Here is an 18,238-nt window from a genome sequence, read left to right as displayed (position 1 = left end):
CTGCTCCCAAAGGCAGTGGGGATCAGAGTTCTGGGGCACCCACAGACACAGGCACACCCATCAGCAGGGCATCAGGGAATGGGTTGGGTTGGAAGGACCTTACAGCCCATCCAGTGCCACCCCAGCCACACCTTCCACTGTCCCAGGGTGCCCCAAGCCCTGTCCAGCCTGGACTTGGACACTGCCAGGGATCCAGGGGCAGCCACAGCTTCTCTGGGCACCCTGTGCCAGGGCCTGCCCACCCTCACAGGGAATAATTTATTCCCAGTATCTCACCTAATTTCCCTACTTTCAGTTTGAAGCCATTCCCCCTTGTCCTGTCACTACAATTCCTCATGAAAGTCCCTCTCCAAATTCCTTGTGGCCCCTTCAGACACTGGAAGGAGCTATGAGGTCTCCACAGGACCCTCTCTTTTCCAACATGCACATCCACACACATGTGCTCACAACACCCCCCTCGGAGGGGCTGCAGGCCAGCAGCTGGCAAATCCCAGTAGGAACAGTCATCTGCATCCTCCTCCAAGCCCACATCCCGTCTGGCAGCCACGGCCCTCACGTGTCCACTTTACATCTGTCCAGGGGGTGAGGTGCCTTTGGAATCCCAGCCCTCCCCAGAAGCCCCCTGGGAGGATGTGGAATCGTGGAATCATGGAAGAAAAGATTGGTTTGGGTTGGAAGTGACCTCAAAGCTCATCCCATTCCACACCCTGCCACGGGCAGGGACACCTTCCACTATCCCAGGAGTGGAGTGGCAGCAGGAGCTGGCGCAGCGTGCCCAAACCCCTGTGGGTGCCACAGGGATGCCTCACCCCAGGCAGGGAATTTTCCTCTTGGTCCAGAAAAAATGAAGAAAAACAAAAAGGCCAAACCAGCTCATTGAAGCAGAACCCCTGGGCTGGGGGAGGGCTGTGGCCTGGCCTGGCTCCTTCCCCAGCCCTGTGGGACAGCCGCACTCAGGCCAGCTCCCCCCGGCCCCACGCAGTGTCCGGTGTCCCCCGGGCAGCTCCGCCGGGGGGGATGGCAGGGCTGTGCTTGCAGGGCAGGGCAGGAGCAGACACGGCGGGGACACCTCCTCACGTCCCTCTGCTGGGTGTCCCTGCCCTGGCGACAGTCCCTGTGGGACAGGTGACCCGTGGGCAGCTTGCTGAGGCTGCTGGGGGAGGAGTTAATTACTAATTTAGCCAGTAAATGATTAGTGAGCGGGGACAGGCTGCGGGGGGGGCTCCCAGCAGCCCCAGACCACTGGCACTGATAGGGACAATCACCACGGAGGCACTGACAGGGCCAGTGATGGCTCTTCCAGCAAGGGAAACAAAGCCACTGCAGGGATGTGGATGCCACTGACTGTCCCCAGGTGATGTCCCCAGGTCATCCCTCTCTGTGGGGCTGCTCCAGCCCGCTCTGCTGCCTGGTCCAGGCACAGCCAGGCCATGTTCCCACTGTCCCTCAGCTGTCCTCCTGTGTCCCAAATCCTGGCATTGTGCAGACAGAGTGTGTGGGCATCCCCCGAGGGAACAGCACGGCGAGGATGGGGTGCACACATGGATGGGGGGCACAGGATGCCATGGATGAGGTGCCCAGGGCACTCCACGAACTCTGAGCAGGACCCATGGCCCTGGGCTGTCCTGGCTCATCCCAGGCTCACCCCAGCAGGAATTTGGGAAAGACAGTGACAGCAGGAGATGGCTCCAGGTAGGCCGAGCACCAGGAGTGCAGTGCCAGCCAGCACAAGGGACAGTGCCACTACGGATGGGGCACAGGAACCCTGCAGAGCCAACGGGTGCACCCAAAGGGTTAAGCCCCAGCCGGCAGTTTAGGGTTTCGGGAATTTGAATGTGAGCTCATTTCCACCCAGAAACAGCAAACTCCTTCATATGGGCCTGACTCAGCCCGGCTGAGCACCCAGAGGAGATGCCAGGACTGGGGGAAGTTGGGCACCAGTTCCTCACCCCGGGGCACTGTGACAGAGAAGGGCTGGAGGAGGTTTTGTTCCTAATAACAGCAAAACTCAGGGGCTGACCCAGCAGCTCTCCGTATTTCCCTCTCTCATACAAACCAGGAGAGGCTGGAGCAGGGAAAGGAAAATGTGGGAGAGCAAAATCTGGGAGAGTTTCCCCTCTGACCTCCCCACACCCTTCACACAAACCCACCCAAACCCACCCCGGGGTGTTCCTGCTCCGGGCTGCTCTCAGGACTGGCACTGAGCTTGACTGGAACAAGACAGGAGCAGAGGCTGCTCTGATGCCAGGCAGGGCTCAGCGCCAGGGAGGTGGCAGGACAGGGGCGCTGCCAGGCTCCAGCACTATCCAAAATCCACCGGGAATATTTTCAGAACTGAAAGTATTGCCCAAAACCAGCTCCGAAGGCCGGTGGGGGTGGAAAGGGAGCACGCCGTGCCTCCCCCAGGAGCAGCTCGGGAGCGGCCGGCTGCGCTGTGACTCAGCCGCGCTGGGAAGGCTGGGCAGGCCGGGTAGGAAGGGATGAGGCAGCGGAGCCTCGCCGGAGAAACCAGCTGGGGCCGGGCCTGAACCGGTTCATCCTCTCTGGCCGTGCCTGTGCCGTGCCGGGCTCTGCCCCCGGATGAGTCAGAAGCGCCCGTGGTGCCAGCGCAGGGCTGGGGCACCCGCCGGGGACACGGCTCTGCGAGAGCTGCCCCCAGACCCAGCACCCTGCGCTGTCCCCTCGGCCGGCTGGGACCCCGCGGGTGCTCCCAGGGCTGTGTGCCCACCCAGGGCTGTGTGCCCACCCTGGAGCACCCAGCCCATCTCCCACCACCAACGCCGCTGCCCTCCCAGCCCACGGCAGTCCAACCTGCGGGGACACAGCCGTGCTCCCATGGCCCTGCGAGGCTCTGGAGCCAACCACGGGTTTAAAAATGAAGCGACACATTCAGCAGCAGCTCCTCAACCTCTGAACAGCTGAAAAACACTGAAAAAAACACTCTCAGCCAAGCTTTGGACACCTTCTGCTGCTTCTTTGGACACCGCTGCTCCTGCTCCGCTATCCCGGCTGTGAGCGGGGCTCAGCCCCCTGCTCCAGCCCCTTGCCGTGGCTCGGGGTCACGTCCAGCCCGGCAGGACAGGGATCAGCGGCCGGCTACGTGCTGGCGGGTGTTTTCCCGTGGCGTGGATGCCGGTGTCCCGCTGCTTCCCGGGAACAAGGCAGTGCGGGGCTGCTGCGTGCGAGGAATGTGCCTGTGAATAACAAACAGCAGCGGGGCCTTCCAGCGGCTCCCGGGGCTGGGCCGAGGTGCCTGCCCTGAGCCTCCCTGCCCAAACAGCCTCCGAGGGATGTGGGAGGAGGAGATTCCTGCCCCCATCCAACCTGCAAGCCCCCTTTCCCCTTGGAGCAGCCTTTGGGGCAATGCTCCAAAGCCGTGGGGCACAGGTGCCCTCATAGCTGGGTTAAAGCCACCCCAAAGCAGAGAGCCACCTGACAGTGGGCACAGGGACCGGGCTCAAGCCACCAGCAGAGGTGACTGCACTCCCAGGACTGTCAGGATATGTCCCATGGACACAGGTGGCTGTGGGAGGATGGAGCATCCCTGTAGGGGACTTGGCTCAAGCTGAACACCAACCCCAAACCCTGAGCTGGACCAGCACCCACTGCCCTCATCCTGGCTGCAACCACATCACCCCACGTGTCCCTCGCCCCCCTGGGTGCCACCAGCACCTGGCCAGGGTGGAGAAGAGCTGCCACCACTCTGGTTCTCACCACAGCAGGGTGGGACCCAGCACCACCCCTGCCCAGACAAGGTCCAGCTCATCCCCCAGCACCGGCTGGGCTGCATTGCAGCCCTCGGGAATGGCGCAATCCGGGGTGTGCACAGGCATCCACATCCTCCTGGGAGCCGTGGGACAGGGAACTGAGGTCCCCACGGCAAAGGGGATGGAGCAAACTTGGGCATCTCCTACGCTGGGGGCACCTGGGGGCCGGCAGTCCGTGCTCCGGGATGTCCCGGCAGCCGCTTCCCTTGTGCCCAGCCCCAGGGAGAGGCACCAAACCTGGCACACTGTCCCTGTGCCCAGCTGGACAGTGCCAGTGGGAAACCCAATCCAGCCCCGGGGGAGGAGACCAAACAAAGATTTTTATGTGTATCCAAAAAAACAACCCAGCCAAGAGGGATTTGAAGAAAACAGCCCTGAGCCTGTCCTGGAGCCTGTCCTGGAGCTCCCCCCCCAGCTCCTCCATACTCATCCCACAGGATGCTGTCCCACCACTACTTTGGGGTCTGGGAGCTGGCTCATCTCAGCTTTGGGCACATTCCTTCATGCAGGGAAACCTCCCAAGGGGCTGAGCAGAGCTGGCAGAGGGAGAAAGGAAGCCAGGACAAGTGTCCTGTGTCCCAGGAGCCACCAGCATAGCAGGAGATGGGCGAGACCCTGCCCCAGGTCCTCTGTCACCTCCAGGGCAGTGTCCCATCCATCCTGCTGTGAGGGAATGTCCCATCTGGGGACTCCCCTAGTGAAGGAGGCCGAGTTCCCAAGAGGAATTCCCCAGAGAGATCCCTGCCAGCGAGGGCAGGAGTGGACAAAGAAGGGCAGGAGGGCATGGCAAAGGGCAGGAAGGCACAGAGAAGGGCACTGTGCTCTACCAGAGCTGGGGCCTGTGTCAGATGTCGCTGCTCTTTCCCTTTGAAAAGGGGGAAAAGGTGGAGTTTTATTGCTTCCTCCCCTGCTGGTCCAAGAGACTGGGAGGCAGCAAAAGCTGCTCTGCTCTGCCCCTTCCTCCCTCCCCTCCTGGCCCTGGCACTGGGCTCTCCATGGAGCCACTGCAGTCACCCCCAGGCACGGGACAGGGCCTCAAGGCCAGCCAGGGGCTGGGGACGGGGCACAGCTCCTGCTTGGGGACCTCACCAGGTGGGCTCTGGGGGCTGCAGCCCCAGGATGAGGTGAGATCCCCCACAAAGTGGGTGGTGGGAGCAGAGCTGGGTCCTGCAGGGGCAGAGCAGATCCTGGAGAGCCCATCCTCACCTGCCTTCACACCTTGCCCCATCAAGTGCCCATGGATAAACATCTCTGGATCCCTCCAGCCCTTCTTCCTGCTGGAAAGCTTGGAGTCACGGAGCCTGTCGGTCCCAGGAGGGTGGGATGGAGCTGACAGGGGCTGTGCCAAGAGGCACCGAGCCCCTCTGAGCTCTGAGCCAGCCTCTGCAGTGATTTGGGCAGGAGGGGAGGCAAAGGCTTGGGAAATCCCAGCTCCTGGCTGTGTCCCTGCAGTGGGTTTTGGGGTGTCTGACACTGCCGTGGGGGTGTCCTGTTCTAGGGATATTTCCTCTCCCTAGGCTGGCCCAAGGAGAGCTCTCAGCTGCCATCCTGGCTCAGTTCCTCCTGTCCCAGCCCTGCCTCTCGCAGGCAGAGCAGGGATCCCCTCCGTGCGTGCCCCAGCTCGCTCCAGCCGAAGCCTGTGGCTAAACCCTGGCTGGGGGAGGCAGGGAAAGCCCTCCCCGAGGGAAGGCAGGCTCTGCCCCGGGGCTGAGCACGGCCGGGAGGGCTCCCATGGCCCGCCCACGTGGGAAGGCCACCAGAACAATGTCCCCTGCCCCAACACGCTGGCTCGGAGCGCGCCCCGTGCCCCGACACGACGGCTGCAGGTAAAGCCCCAGCTTGCCAGAACCAGCCCTCGCCGCTGGCAGGGAGCCCTGACGTGCCAGGGGAGTTATTTATTTGGCGATGAAAGACACACGTTTCGTTGGGAGAAACCACTCCACGGCTGCAGCGCCGAGCCCTCGGAGCCTCCCTGCGCGGCTCCCCCGGGGCAGGGTGAGGGTTTCAGCCTCAAGACCAACCCCAGAGCCCGGCAGCCTCTGCCTCCCACGCCGGCTGGAGCTGAGCTGCGGCAAAGGCTGGGAAATGAGTGTCACGCTTAGGGAAAAGCCACAGCGAACCTGCTCCCGCTGCCAGCAGGAGGAGGACACCGAGCCCTCCATCCCTGGGGCTCGCCACAGCCTGGTGCCTTCTGGCACATCTGGAGCCGGCCCTGCAGCCCATGCCATCGGCATCCAGCCTCCTGCTTGGTGGGATCAGGGATATGCAGACACCGATGCCTGGCAAAGCTCGCTGGAGCAGGGAGGCTGCAGGTCCGGCTCCAGGGATGAGGCTCGGTGTCACCTCCGCCACCTCTGCGTGGGCTGGTGCCCGTGGAAGTCCTACCCCGAAATTAGCAGCTGCTTCACTCCGTAATTAACGGGCTGGCGACTCCCCGGAGATGCCAGAGCAAGGTGTGAGCTCCCAGGGACCCTCCCTGTGCTGCCACCCACCCCCACATCCCTCTGGTCACGGAGACATCCGGCGGCTCCTGCTGCATCCCTGGGCTCTGCCACCCCTGGGCTCAGGAGTACCAGCTCCACCCAGACCCCAGCCAGCTCCTGCCAGCCACACTTCACCTCAGCCCCCAGCAGGAGGGGTCCATGGGATGCTCTAGGGAAGGAGTTACTCCAGCATGAGGGAAGAGCTTCATCCAGTCCCATGCTGAGAGCACCCACTGCCCCGGACAGGAGAGGACACTGCAAAACTCTAGGGCACCCAGTGACACCCTGGTTTCCCAGGACACTCCATCCCTGCCACCTTCGTGTGCCCAGCTGAGGGTGCCCATGCTGGGCGTCCTTGCACAAGGAGGATGAGCCAGTCCCTGCTCCAGCCCATAGAGCAGGTTGGAAGCAACTCCCAAACCACATCTGGGAGGAAGAGGAGGAGGAGGGCAGCCGAAGGGTGTTGACAAACAAACTGGATGACTCAGGCAGGAAGATGTCCAAACCAGGGTGGCAGGAGGAAGCACTGGTCAGAGAGACCCTGGAGACTGGAGTGCAGGAGCTGCAGAGAGCTCCTCCAGACAGCCCCAGCATCCCCAGCAGGGAGCTGCCTCCATGTCTGCCTGGAGCCCTCCAGCCCCACCAGAGGGAGGAAAGACCCTGGTCCTGAGCCACCCAAGTCACGCGTGTGTGGCTCGTGACTTCTGGGAGACATTGGCACGAGCCTCACGCAGCCACAACCACATGGGCCGGGACAGGGCATGGGACCCCACAGCCTGGGCACTGTGGGCATGGCAGGGCTTTTCCCACCTCCTCCTGCCTTTAACCCATTCCCAGGAGGGGCACAGGTCTGGCCCAGGCTCTCCCCAGCAGCTCTGCTGGTCTAAGAGGCTGCAACCTTGGGAAGCACTGCCAAGCACAAAGAGCTCCTGTTCCTCTAGCAACCAGGGGTCATGGCAGCCTGGACAGCAAATCCAAACTCCCCAAATTTGGGAGGACAAGTGGGAAAAGCTGCTTGGAGAAGGGCTGGATCCCTCCTGGGGCAGCGGCAGCGGAGAACAGGCCGAGCTAGGCAGGAAAACCCGGAGTTTTCCCCGCCACGTTGCTTTGCATGCCTGACAGCAAGTCGTGCCTTGCCTGCTGGGTTACAGCCCCTCCCAGCTCCGGGGGATCCTCAGCCAGCCAGGAGCCCTGGCAGGAGCACAGAGGTGCTCCAGGAACCCAGTTTGCCCCAGTCTCTCACAGGGAGGTGTCCCAGTACAGGTGTGTCCCCCCCTACTCACCCCAAACCTCTGGAGCTGCAGCATCTTCCAGCCCAGTCTCCATAATCCTATTCCACAGGAATCTTTTTTTTTTTTCCCTCAGGAAATCTTTTTCCCATTAAAACTTTTTTTCCCACGAAAAGGCCTCTGCAGCCCCCAGGCATGGGTTAAAACCCACCCTGGGCTGACAGCTCAGCCCCTGCCGGGGTGCAACCATCCAGCCTGGCCTTGCAAACACCCAGTCCCTGACCCATCAGAGACAGATCCCTGCACAGGAAACCCAGCCAGGCTTTTCCTTGTTATTCTTCAGGATTAGGATCACAGGGGCTTGCACAGGGAGCTATCTCTGCACAGACAACCAGCAAGTTACAGGGAGATTCGGGATCTGCTTTGGATCCAAACGCGCCACGGGCAGCCCCGACCCGGTGCAGCCTCGCGGATCAGCCAGGCTGAGCTTTAACTAATGCGAGATGAAAACCCCAGAGCGAGTTCCAAGCTCTCCTTCAAAGCTCAGAAACCTGCTGGCGTCCTGCTGAGCCGCATACCACGTAAGCATTCCTGCCAGGATGGGGCCTGGCAGGGCGGAGGGGCTGCCCCGCGAGACACCGTGTCCCTGTGCCAGCCCCACGGCAGCTCCAGCGCTGCTCCGCCGGCAGCAGCTCTTCCCCCAGAGCCCTCGGGGACAAAAGGACTTCAGAGCCACTCCCGCGGCTTTATGGCCGAGACAGAGGAGTGATATGGCGGAGTCACCTCCAAAACATCGGCGCTCCCCAGCCCTTGAGCTGCCTGCGAGAGGCGCAAGGTCCAGCACGAAGCCACCCTCGGCGGTGACACCCACCCAGGTGCGGCTCCGCTGGGTGCGGGGGTGGCTTCACCCACTGGAGACGAGGCTCTGCCCGCCTGGGGAGCTGAAACCACAGCTGGGGCGTGAAAGGGCTCGGAGGTTACGTGCTGCCCGCTCAGCAGCCCCGGGGAGCCAAGAGCCCGCATCACAAAATGGCTTGGGGGAGCCCAGCACCGCGACGGAGGGGTGACCCCACTCACAGGGGTCAGGAGTGTCACCACAGACCCCAATTAGCAGTCCTGACCGCCCCCCCAGCCACTGCTTCACACAATCCCAGCCTGTGCGGAGCCGTAACCCCGCGTTCCGCGCTTCCCAGGCAGCTCTGGCCAGACATCCTGTGCCACGGGCGAGGCGCTGCCGCCCGGGGACAGACGGGCTCTCAATGACCCCATTGTCACCCTTGCCCGTCCCACGGCGCTGGCGGGGGCACGGCTGTGTCCTGCCTGTGCAGGGGCAGGCTGGAGGCAGCCAGAACCTTTGAGGAGGGCTTTTCCTAATGATCTCCCAGCAATGCAAAGGGGGATGAGACTCATCTGCCAGCCAGCCCCAGCAGTCCTCGTGCTGACAGCGGTGTCCCCGCGCTGGACCCGGCTTCCAGCATCCCCCCGGAGCCCAGCTCCCCTCTCCCCTCCCCGCAGCCCGAGGGGTCCCCGAGCCCCGCCGCCAACACAAACACCCCCGGCACAATCCAACCTTCCATTTGGGAGGCAGACGGGCACCTCGGGTACCCCCCGGAGCCCCCCGAGCTGCGCCCAGGCAAAACCACGGGGAAGCTAAAAATTAAAAAGTTTAGAGAGCGAGAGAGAGGCGAAGAGCAGGCGTGGGGGTCCCGGGAACACTGAGCGGGGGGGTCCCAAAGGGATTGAAGGAGGGATGGGGAGATCCCGCCGAGGAGGAGCGGAGCGGGGGGCGCGTCGGGGGCTCACCCGCGATGTGCTGGCGGCGACCCTCGTCCAGGTGCGTGGAGACCACATCTCCCATGGCGAGCGGAGCCGGGCCGGGCCGGGCGGCGGGAGGAGCGGCAGGAGGAGGAGGGAAGAGGGAGGAGGAGGAGGAGAAGGACGAGGAGGAGGAGGAAGGCAGCGCTCGGGGCGGCCCGGCAGCGCGGCGCCCCACGGCCCCCCCCGGCCACTCCTCCCGCACCGCCCCGCGTCCCTCCCGCCGCCCCCGGGAGCAGGGAGAGGCTGCGAGTGTCCCCCCGGCTGGTAATTAGCCGCGCTAATTGCCGGAGGGGGAGGAGGGGGATGGGCAGGATGGAGCCGGGCGCTGGGCAGTGCCCGGTGTCGTCCCCCCTCCACAGTCCCGCTGGGAAAACCGGCTCCGTCCTGGCACCGCGCTGCCCCAGCCCCGGCATTGCAACACCCGGGCTCCGTCCCACCTGCGCCCACACCCCGCGGCCGCCAGCCTTGACCTTGGCTCGGGCGCTGCCAAGGTGGAGAGCGGGCGTGGGAGCCGGCGGGCAGCGGGCACAGCGAGGGGCCCCGCGCCCTCCCCAGCCCGCGGGAGAACGCGATGGGAAACGCTCGAGTTGATTTAAAACCCGCCCCGGCCACAGATTTGGGAGCAGGAGCTGTCCCGGGATGGGGGCATCTCAGGGAGCAGGAGGGCACACTCGGAGAGCGACACTAAACCCGGGAATGTTCCACCGATCCTGCAAAGTCTCCTCGGACACGGCCGGGAAGGGAGCAGCTGGAGCTGCGGCGCTGGAGGAAGCGGTGGAAAAGCTCCTCCTTCCTCTTGCTGCTGCCGCGGCTCCTTTGCCGAGAGCAACAGGCGGAAACGGCCCTCGCAGGATCCTGCGGCGCTGCCTGGGCACGATCCGCAGGGAGGAAAGGCCTCGCCGGCGTCATTCCCAGAGCCCGGGCACCGCCAGCAGCTCGGGGTGTGACCGAGGGAGGAAGAGGAGGAGGACGTGGTGGCGTGACCAGAAAGTTCAAGCTGTTCCCAGCCTCAGGGCGGCTCCGGGGAGTCGCTGCCGAGGTGGATGCATGCCTTGGGATCGCTCTGCTCCCTGGATGCTTCCAGACCTCTGGAAGCTGGGGCTGGGCTGGGCGAAGCTCGTCTCAGCTGCTTGGCTTGGAAACGTGGAAAGGGCTCCAGGAGGCTTTTCCTGGGCTGGACTTGTTTACCCGGGAGCGGTGGGAGGGAGGATCGGAGGTGGCCGGGCTGAGGCATCCTGTTTATCCTCCTGAAATAGCTGCCCTCGGCCGCCGCGGGGCTGGGCAGGGGGCGGCAGGATGCTCACATCCCTCCCCGCCTGTGCCACCAGCCCTGCAGCGGTGCCACCACCCCGGGGGACACCAGCGGGTCCTTCCCCCTCGCAGTGCCAGGGGGATGCCACCCTGGAGCCAAGAATCCGCTTTTTTTGGGCAGGGGCGCAGGGAGGGATGCGGGTGATCCCTCCGAGCCGAACACTCCCCACGTGGCCAAAATCAAGGACGTCAACTGGCACTCAGATGCCACCTGCATCTGTGCCAGCACCCTCGGGAATGCCCACGGTGCATCAGCCTTTTCCATCCTAACACTGTTCTCAGCCCTCGGACTCATTTCAATGGGAAAATAATTCCAAAGCTGGAATATTTCCCTTTCCCACCCCCGTGATGCTCCGTAGGAAGGCTTTACCCTTAGCAGAGGGCTTGTTTGTAGTTTGTTTGCCTGGCCAAAATGCTGCTGATATCGAGGGATTCTCGTGGGAAATTTATCTGCAGCGAGATCTCATTTCCAATAGAAAATCATTCCTCTTTTAAACACTTTCCCCAGTGCTGATCCCTGAGGAGTCTGGCTCTGAGTTAATTTGGAATTCTGTCTTAGTGGGGTGATGGTATTTAAGAGGCGATGAAAATGCATCCACTCCCTTCAAATTGAAAATAAATGGGAATATCTATCCATGTAAATAACTTCATTATTAGAAACCAAGCTTCATCCCTTCCAAAAAAGCAATGTATGGGATATGATTTAGGCAGTGCACACACAGTCCTGCTAAATAAACCGAGTAAGTGGTTTAAAAGCCTTATTTTTGAAAAATTAATCCACACAAGCACTGGAGCACTGAGTCATCACCCACCTCTTTTGCCCACTGGGGTGTTTTTTAAATAAAAAACTAAAAGCTGAATGAAAAGGTAAAAAATAGACAGCGTTCATATTGTTGGTTTGCAGACGGGAAGGGGATGTCTGTGGCACGCAGAAATAGCTGTCACACAGACACACGGGCTGCTTTTGGGGCTCCAAAAACCACCTGCAGGTGGGCACGATGTGCTGGCACCGTCAGACAGCGTCACATGGTGGCACAGCACCGGGCTTTTGGCTGGCTGGTGGCAGAGACAGGCTCAGCTGCTAAAGCTTGGGAGAGGAAAGTAAAGCAGTTGTCTGAAGGGTTTTATTGTGACTGGAGACATTTGGGAACTCGAAACTCAGCAGTTGAGCACATTTTGGTGCATTCCCACATGGCCACGGGCAGAGGGGGTTGTCCCCGGTGTGCTCCTGGTCAGGGTTTCCTTCACCCCTGATGCCCTAATGGATGCCTGAGGAGGATGGGGATGGGAATTTGTTCTTCCTCTCCAGCACGTTTGGGTTCATTCCCACATGGCCACATCCCCAGCGTGCTCCTGGTCAAGGTTTCCTTCCTCCTTGCCATCCTGATGGGTGCCCCAGGAGGGTTGGGATGGGAATGGGAACAGGAATGGGAATGGGAGTGGTTTGTTCTTCCTCTCCAGCACATTTTGGTGCATTCCCACATGGCCACGAGCAGAGGGGATTGTCCCCAACGTGCTCCTGCTCAGGGTTTTCTCCTTCCCCACCCCCCCAATGGGTGCCTCAAGAGGATGAGGATGGGGATGGGGATGGGAGTGGTTTGTCCTTCTCCAGCACATTTTGGTTTATCCCCACATGGCTACATGAAGAGGGAATTGTCCCTGTGCTCCTGGTCAGAGTTTCCTTTGTCCCTTCCACCCTGATGGATGCCTGAGGAGGATGGGGATGGGGATAGGAATGGTTTGTCCTTCCTCTCCAGCTGTAGTTTCTGGGAGCCCAGCCTGGCTCTGCACAAGGGGTGCAGGCACAGCCCCCCACTGCCCTCCTTCCTCCCCTGCTGGCTCCATCCCTCTCGAGGATGTCTTTAAATCCATCCCCTTTGGCAGGCTCAGCTCCCAACTCGCTGCTCTCCTTCCCCATATCCCTCTGCAAAGGCTCCAGGTGAAGCTCCTGGATTCAGGAGAACAAACCAGCAGCTCCAGCAGCACAAGTGATGCTCAAATGGCTTTGTCACATCCTGTCCCATGCCTGTCCCGTGTGCTGGGGCTCCGAGGGACCCAGCACAGGTGTCCTTCCCGTCAGAGGCTGTGCAGTGTCGGGGTTGTATGGAACTGCAGCCTGATAAAGTCTGATCATGCCAGCTAATTACATCTCGCTGAACAGATGGAAATAATGCTTATCTGCCTGGAGATGCCTGATTTATCTATCCCAGCTCGGAAATGAAGGATTTCCCTGGGAATCCAGCCGAGGGGAATAAGCACTCTTGTGGTTTCAGGCAGCTCCTGGGATGGTGGAGGTGGCAGCAGCGAGGTGAGATAGTTCCCAAATTATTAAAGCCTTCAAAGCCTTCAGTGCATTAGCCCATCATGATGAGCAAAGTGTTCCATACCTGTCCTTCACCCTGCCAGGATTTCTCCTGGATGATCCTGGTGCCACAGTTGGTGGCCGTGATGAAGAATTGAAGAAAAAAAAAAAAAAGTTGATTATTTGGGATATTTTTTATGCTCACAGCAGTCAAACCAAGCCTGACAGGGGCTGTGTGCTCAGCTCCCTGACCTCCTGCCCCCTCAGCTGATGCTTCTGGATTCGGGGCCTGTGGGGAGGATCATCCCACCTTGCTCCCGTGTGATTTTCCATGAATTCATTCCCACAGTGTAAAACCTGACCTCTCAGCAGCAGACGTGGTGGATGCACCTGCACAGTGCCCAGAACAGGCTGCTCCCCATCGCTCACCACCTCCAGAATCCTGCTGGGTTCCTGCAGCCACTAAACATTGCAGGATGAAGCTTCCAGCCCAGGAAAATTTGTTTCTCTCTCACGGACACGAGGAGCAATCAGTGGAGTTTTCCTTCCGCTCTCACTGACCCTGGCACAAGGATTTATTTCCGCCTCACCAGATCACCGGGAAACCCGATCGCAGTGAGGGAAGAGCCGGGGTGGGGCGGGGGGCAGGGTTGAGGGCAGGAGATGCAGCCAAGGGGAGGTCGGGGTGTCCCTCGCAGCTGGGCTCAGGTCCCCATGCACAGTGTTTGGTCACTTACAAACCCACCTGGGGTCACCTCTGAAGCCTTGGAGGTGCCTAAGGCATGTCCTTGTTAAGGGACCCGGGGTCTGAGCCAGCCCAGGCTGGGCAGGAGAGAGAAGCACCGGGCAGAGAAGGGGGTGAAGGTGCCCTCCCGCGCCGGGGGCCGCTCGCCTTCCCCAGAATTGCTCTCGGTGCAATTAACAGCAGCGTAATTGCAGCAATAAAACTTTCCACTGCTGATAAAGGCGAGGGCAGCTCTGCCCAGCCCCGCGAGCAGGGATGCTGTGCCCGTGGGCTGCTGCACCCTCCGTCCCGCTGCTGACTCCAGCGCTGCGCTCCCAGATAACAACGTGATTAAAGAGTGCTGAATCAGGCCTGCCTCGACCGGCTTCTGCTGAATCAGGGCTAAAATCCATCAGCTCCAGCCCCAGCTCCAGCCCGGGTGCGGAGCTCTGAGCAGGATCCATCAGCTCCAACCTGGACACAGAGCTCGGAGCAGGATCCAACAGCTCCAGCCCCAGCTCCAGCCCTGAGCAGAGGGATGACACTGACTGAGAGGCACCTGAGGATCCGCAAAACCCCCCAAGCCGGTGCAGCGGGGCTGTGACAGGCAGCACAGGGGGCGGGGGGTGTCACCCCACCCTCACCCTTCGTGGGTGAGCACCCATCGCCCACCAGCGCCCTGGGGCAGGGAGGGGCCGGCGGGGCCGGGGGAGCACAGCCCGAGGAGCGGAGGGCACGGGAGGAGGAGGAGGAGGAGGAGGAGGAGGAGGAAGAGGGAGGCTCCTGCGGACCATCATTCCCCTCTGCCGGTCGGCGCTGGGATTACCGGTGGCCGCCAGCCAGGCGTTGGCAGGGAGCCGGGCTCGGCTCGGTGCAGCCTGCGGAGGGTGCGACAGACTGGCGACACTGGCACCGGCGTGGCACGGGGCGTGGGGTGCGGGCAGCGGCGTGGGCACCGGGGTGAGAACAGGGTGTGGCCACGGGGACAGGCACCGGCATGGCATGGGACATGGGACACGGGACATGGGACATGGGACACGGGTCATGGGACACGGGTCATGGGACAGGCACTGGCACAGGCAGGACAGTCTGGGCACTTGGATGACCACAGGGTATGGACATGGGCACCGGCATGGCACGGATGTGGCTCTGGCTCTGCTCCTTGCTGTGGGATACTGGGAAGTGTGGGTTTCCAACCTGTGGGTTCTGCCCCACTTCCAAACCCTGAGCAGGTGCAGGGGCTGGTGCCGGGTCACAGCCCTGACATTTGCACCAGGGAAAGGAAAAAACATCCATGTCTGAGCATTGCTGAACAGCTGGAAACAGCGGGAAAACCCAAAGCACCCAGGCAGCCCAGCTCAGCCCTCACTGCCTCCAGCAAAACCACCGGGCTCTTGGAGATGATTAACCCGGAGCAGCTGCGCCCCAGGCAGCTCGTGGGGACACGAACAACGGGTGTCACTGTGCCCCCACTGTCCCTGCAAGCACCTTCCCCTGGGACACGTTGCCAGCCCCGGGGCCAGGTGTTTAACACTTAGCAATGCTTAGGGCGAGGTGGAAGTGCCCTCCCCATGCCGCATCCCGGCCTGTGAGTGCATTCCCCAGCAGATACTGGATACTCTCACACCCTCCCCTAGTGCCCTAAAATCCCCAAAGTTCCGGGGAAGTTCCCAGGGGGAATGGGCACAGATCAGCAGGAGCTGCCAGTGTTTTCCGCTTCAGCCCCAGGGCTCAGAAGATTGTGGGGCACCCCCATTTCTGCCAGTTAAACACATTTCGAGCACCTTAACAGTTTTTAATTGAATTTTTGGGGTTGAAAAAGCTCAGAGCGAGGCCTCCTGGCCTGGACTGCTTAGGAGAGGACCAGGAAGGAGGGATCAGGATGTGGCCCCAAGGCTGCTGGGGGAAGTCTCCTGCATCAACTTCCCCTTGGTACCACAGACATCCTTAAACTTCTCTGTCAGGAAAACCACCCTGAGCCAGCTCTGATCCCCAGACCAGTCCCTTCTCCGGCCTCCCAGCTCCCTGTTACTTCCCAGGGTTCCATCCCACACCAACAGCCACTGATGGAGGGCCCAGTTGCCAGACCTGGCCATCCCAATTTCCATGACTTGGACCAAACCAGCACAGGGTGGAGTGAGGGGAGCAGCCACCACCTCTCCCCACCCACTCTGATGTTCCTTCCCAGCCCTGTGTGGAAAGGGGGCTGAGGAAAAGCTCCTTCCCTTCCCTTCCCTTCCCTTCCCTTCCCTTCCCTTCCCTTCCCTTCCCTTCCCTTCCCTTCCCTTCCCTTCCCTTCCCTTCCCTTCCCTTCCCTTCCCTTCCCTTCCCTTCCCTTCCCTTCCCTTCCCTTCCCTTCCCTTCCCTTCCCTTCCCTTCCCTTCCCTTCCCTTCCCTTCCCTTCCCTTCCCTTCCCTTCCCTTCCCTTCCCTTCCCTTCCCTTCCCTTCCCTTCCCTTCCCTTCCCTTCCCTTCCCTTCCCTTCCCTTCCCTTCCCTTCCCTTCCCTTCCCTTCCCTTCCCTTCCCTTCCCTTCCCTTCCCCCTTTCCCCTTTCCCCTTTCCCCTTTCCCCTTTCCCCTTTCCCCTTTCCCCTTTCCCCTTTCCCCTTTCCCCTCTCCCCTCTCCCCTCTCCCCTCTCCCCTCTCCCCTTCCCCTTCCCCTTCCCCGTCTGGCTGTGCTGGGGGTGTCCAGCCCCGGCTCCTCACTCACATTCCCTGAGCAGGGAAAGGTTTCTGGGGGTTCCAAAGGTTCCAAGGCCTGTGGCCACCAGCCCACGGTGCCTGCTCGGACCACCCACCATCCCGAGGCATTTTGCTCTTCAGCAAATGCCCTGGAGTGGGAACCAGTCTCCCATCCAGCTCCGAGGCCAGCAGGCTCCTGGATGTCAGGATGGGGGCTGTGTTGTCAGGAAGGCACTCCAACGCATCATTCCCACAAGCAGCCCTCTCCAGTCACTCTGGGGAGGATGCTCCCCTCCCTGTCCTCCCAGCTTTCCCCTCCAAAGGCTCCATCCCCAGCCTGACACCCTCCCCAGCCAGCCTGCGGAGTGGGGCAGCTTTGGTTCCCGATTTTTCCAATGAAACAAGTGCCACTCTTTCCTCATTTCTACTTTCTGCCAGGTGTGATGGATGCAAGAGAACCACCGGGCTGCCGGGGAGCTGAGTGTCCCCAAGGGCAGTGGGACACACCTTGGGGACCCCCAGCAGCCAGGTCCAGCTCTCCTGCAGCTCCCTACACGCGCTGGGGCTTCTCCTACAGCCAAGTGATGCTCGGCCTCCGTGGGAAGATTGACAGGGAGATGGAGGAGCAGTATAAATACCTCGCTCCTAAATAGCCTGCTGGTATTTATAGCCTGGCACCGAGTCCGGTGCCGCTGACAAACTCAGCCACGGATTATTTTTAAGGAAGCATTGAGGAGAGCAGGTTTTGTAGCAAAGGGCTGGGACTCGCAGCTGCCTGACCTGGGGCTACTGGAGCTGGATGGAGCACAGGTCTTTGTCACTCTGCTGTCCCTCCGGGTGCTCCTTCGTTGTCCTGCGTCCCCAGGCACTCAATGATGGGGTGAACCTCTCCATGGCCATACATATATACATATATAAAAATATATCTGTATTTATATGAGGAGAGACACCTGCGGGCACAGCCTGGCTCTGGAGCGCTGCCATGTGCTCCAGCTCTGTGCTAGCACCGCGCCATTCCCCACCTCCTTTCCCATTTTCCCCCCATCACACGCTGCCCAGGCTTGGAAAGGGAAGCACAGAAGCACCCAAATCCCCTGGGCACAGCCCTGGGAGGCAGCCACAGCGTCTGGCAGCCCTGGCACCCAGCCCGGCGGGAAAGCTCAGTGGGTGCCAGCCTGGGTGCGGGGTGAACACACATCCTTTGCCCCCAGATTTACAGCCCTGTCGTGCCCAGCGTGGAGGGGTGGCCGGGGGGTCACTGATCCGCTGTGTGCGTGTGTGTGGAGATACTTCACTGGGAAATAAGCCTGATTCACCCCAGGGACCCCTCCCCACTGCAGCCCTGGGGTGGGGGCAAATTCCCTCCAGTCCCATCATGGGGTGGGGGGCAGCGCTTTGCTTTGGCAGCGCTTTGGGGGCAGAGCTGAGCCCTGGGGCGCGGGGAGGGGAGGGTACCGGGTGCGGGGGTGATGCTGGATGCGGGGGTGATGCTGGGGGTGTGTGGGTGATGCTGGGTGCGGGTGAGGTGCCGGCTGCGGGGGGATGCCGGAGGGGTGTGCGATGCTGGGTGCGGGGGTGATTTCGGCTGTGGGGTGATGCTGGGGGTGCGCCTGTGTTAATTCCGGTAGCGGGGGCGTGCCGGGTGTGTGTCCGTGGGTGATTCCGGCTGCGGGGGGTCCGTTTATGTCCCCGTGTCCGTTCGCGTCCCCGTGTCCGCGGCGTTGCCGCGCGCGGGTGCCGCCGCTGCAGTACCGGCTCCGGCCGGCCAGGGGGCGCTGGCGGCGGGCGCGGCGCTGCGGCGCGGGGCGTGGCCCTCGCTGGGCGTGGCCGGGGGCGTGGCTGATGACGTAGCGCCGCAAGCCCCGCCCCGGTCAGCTGAGCGCGCCGCACCGCCCCCCCCGCGCCCCCCCCCGCCCCCCGATC

General features: G+C 61.7%; 1 protein-coding gene across 1 annotated transcript in view; it reads right to left on the bottom strand.

Moving 5' to 3' along the window:
- The window catches only part of NIBAN2 (niban apoptosis regulator 2), a 29,516-nt gene extending 20,164 nt beyond the window's left edge, over nt 1-9,352 (bottom strand). The window contains exon 1 of the mRNA XM_082295206.1: nt 9,283-9,352. Within this exon, the coding sequence (XP_082151332.1) occupies nt 9,283-9,337 (55 nt within the window). The 5' untranslated portion in view covers nt 9,338-9,352. The remainder of the gene's footprint in view (nt 1-9,282) is intronic.
- Nucleotides 9,353-18,238: the final 8,886 nt, after the last annotated feature.

This window comes from Coloeus monedula, assembly GCF_965178545.1.
Source record: "Coloeus monedula genome assembly, chromosome: 21".
Classification (NCBI taxonomy): Eukaryota; Metazoa; Chordata; class Aves; order Passeriformes; family Corvidae; genus Coloeus; species Coloeus monedula.
The sequence above is the reverse complement of the archived record's forward strand: the minus strand, read 5'-3'. Positions and strand labels throughout refer to the sequence as shown.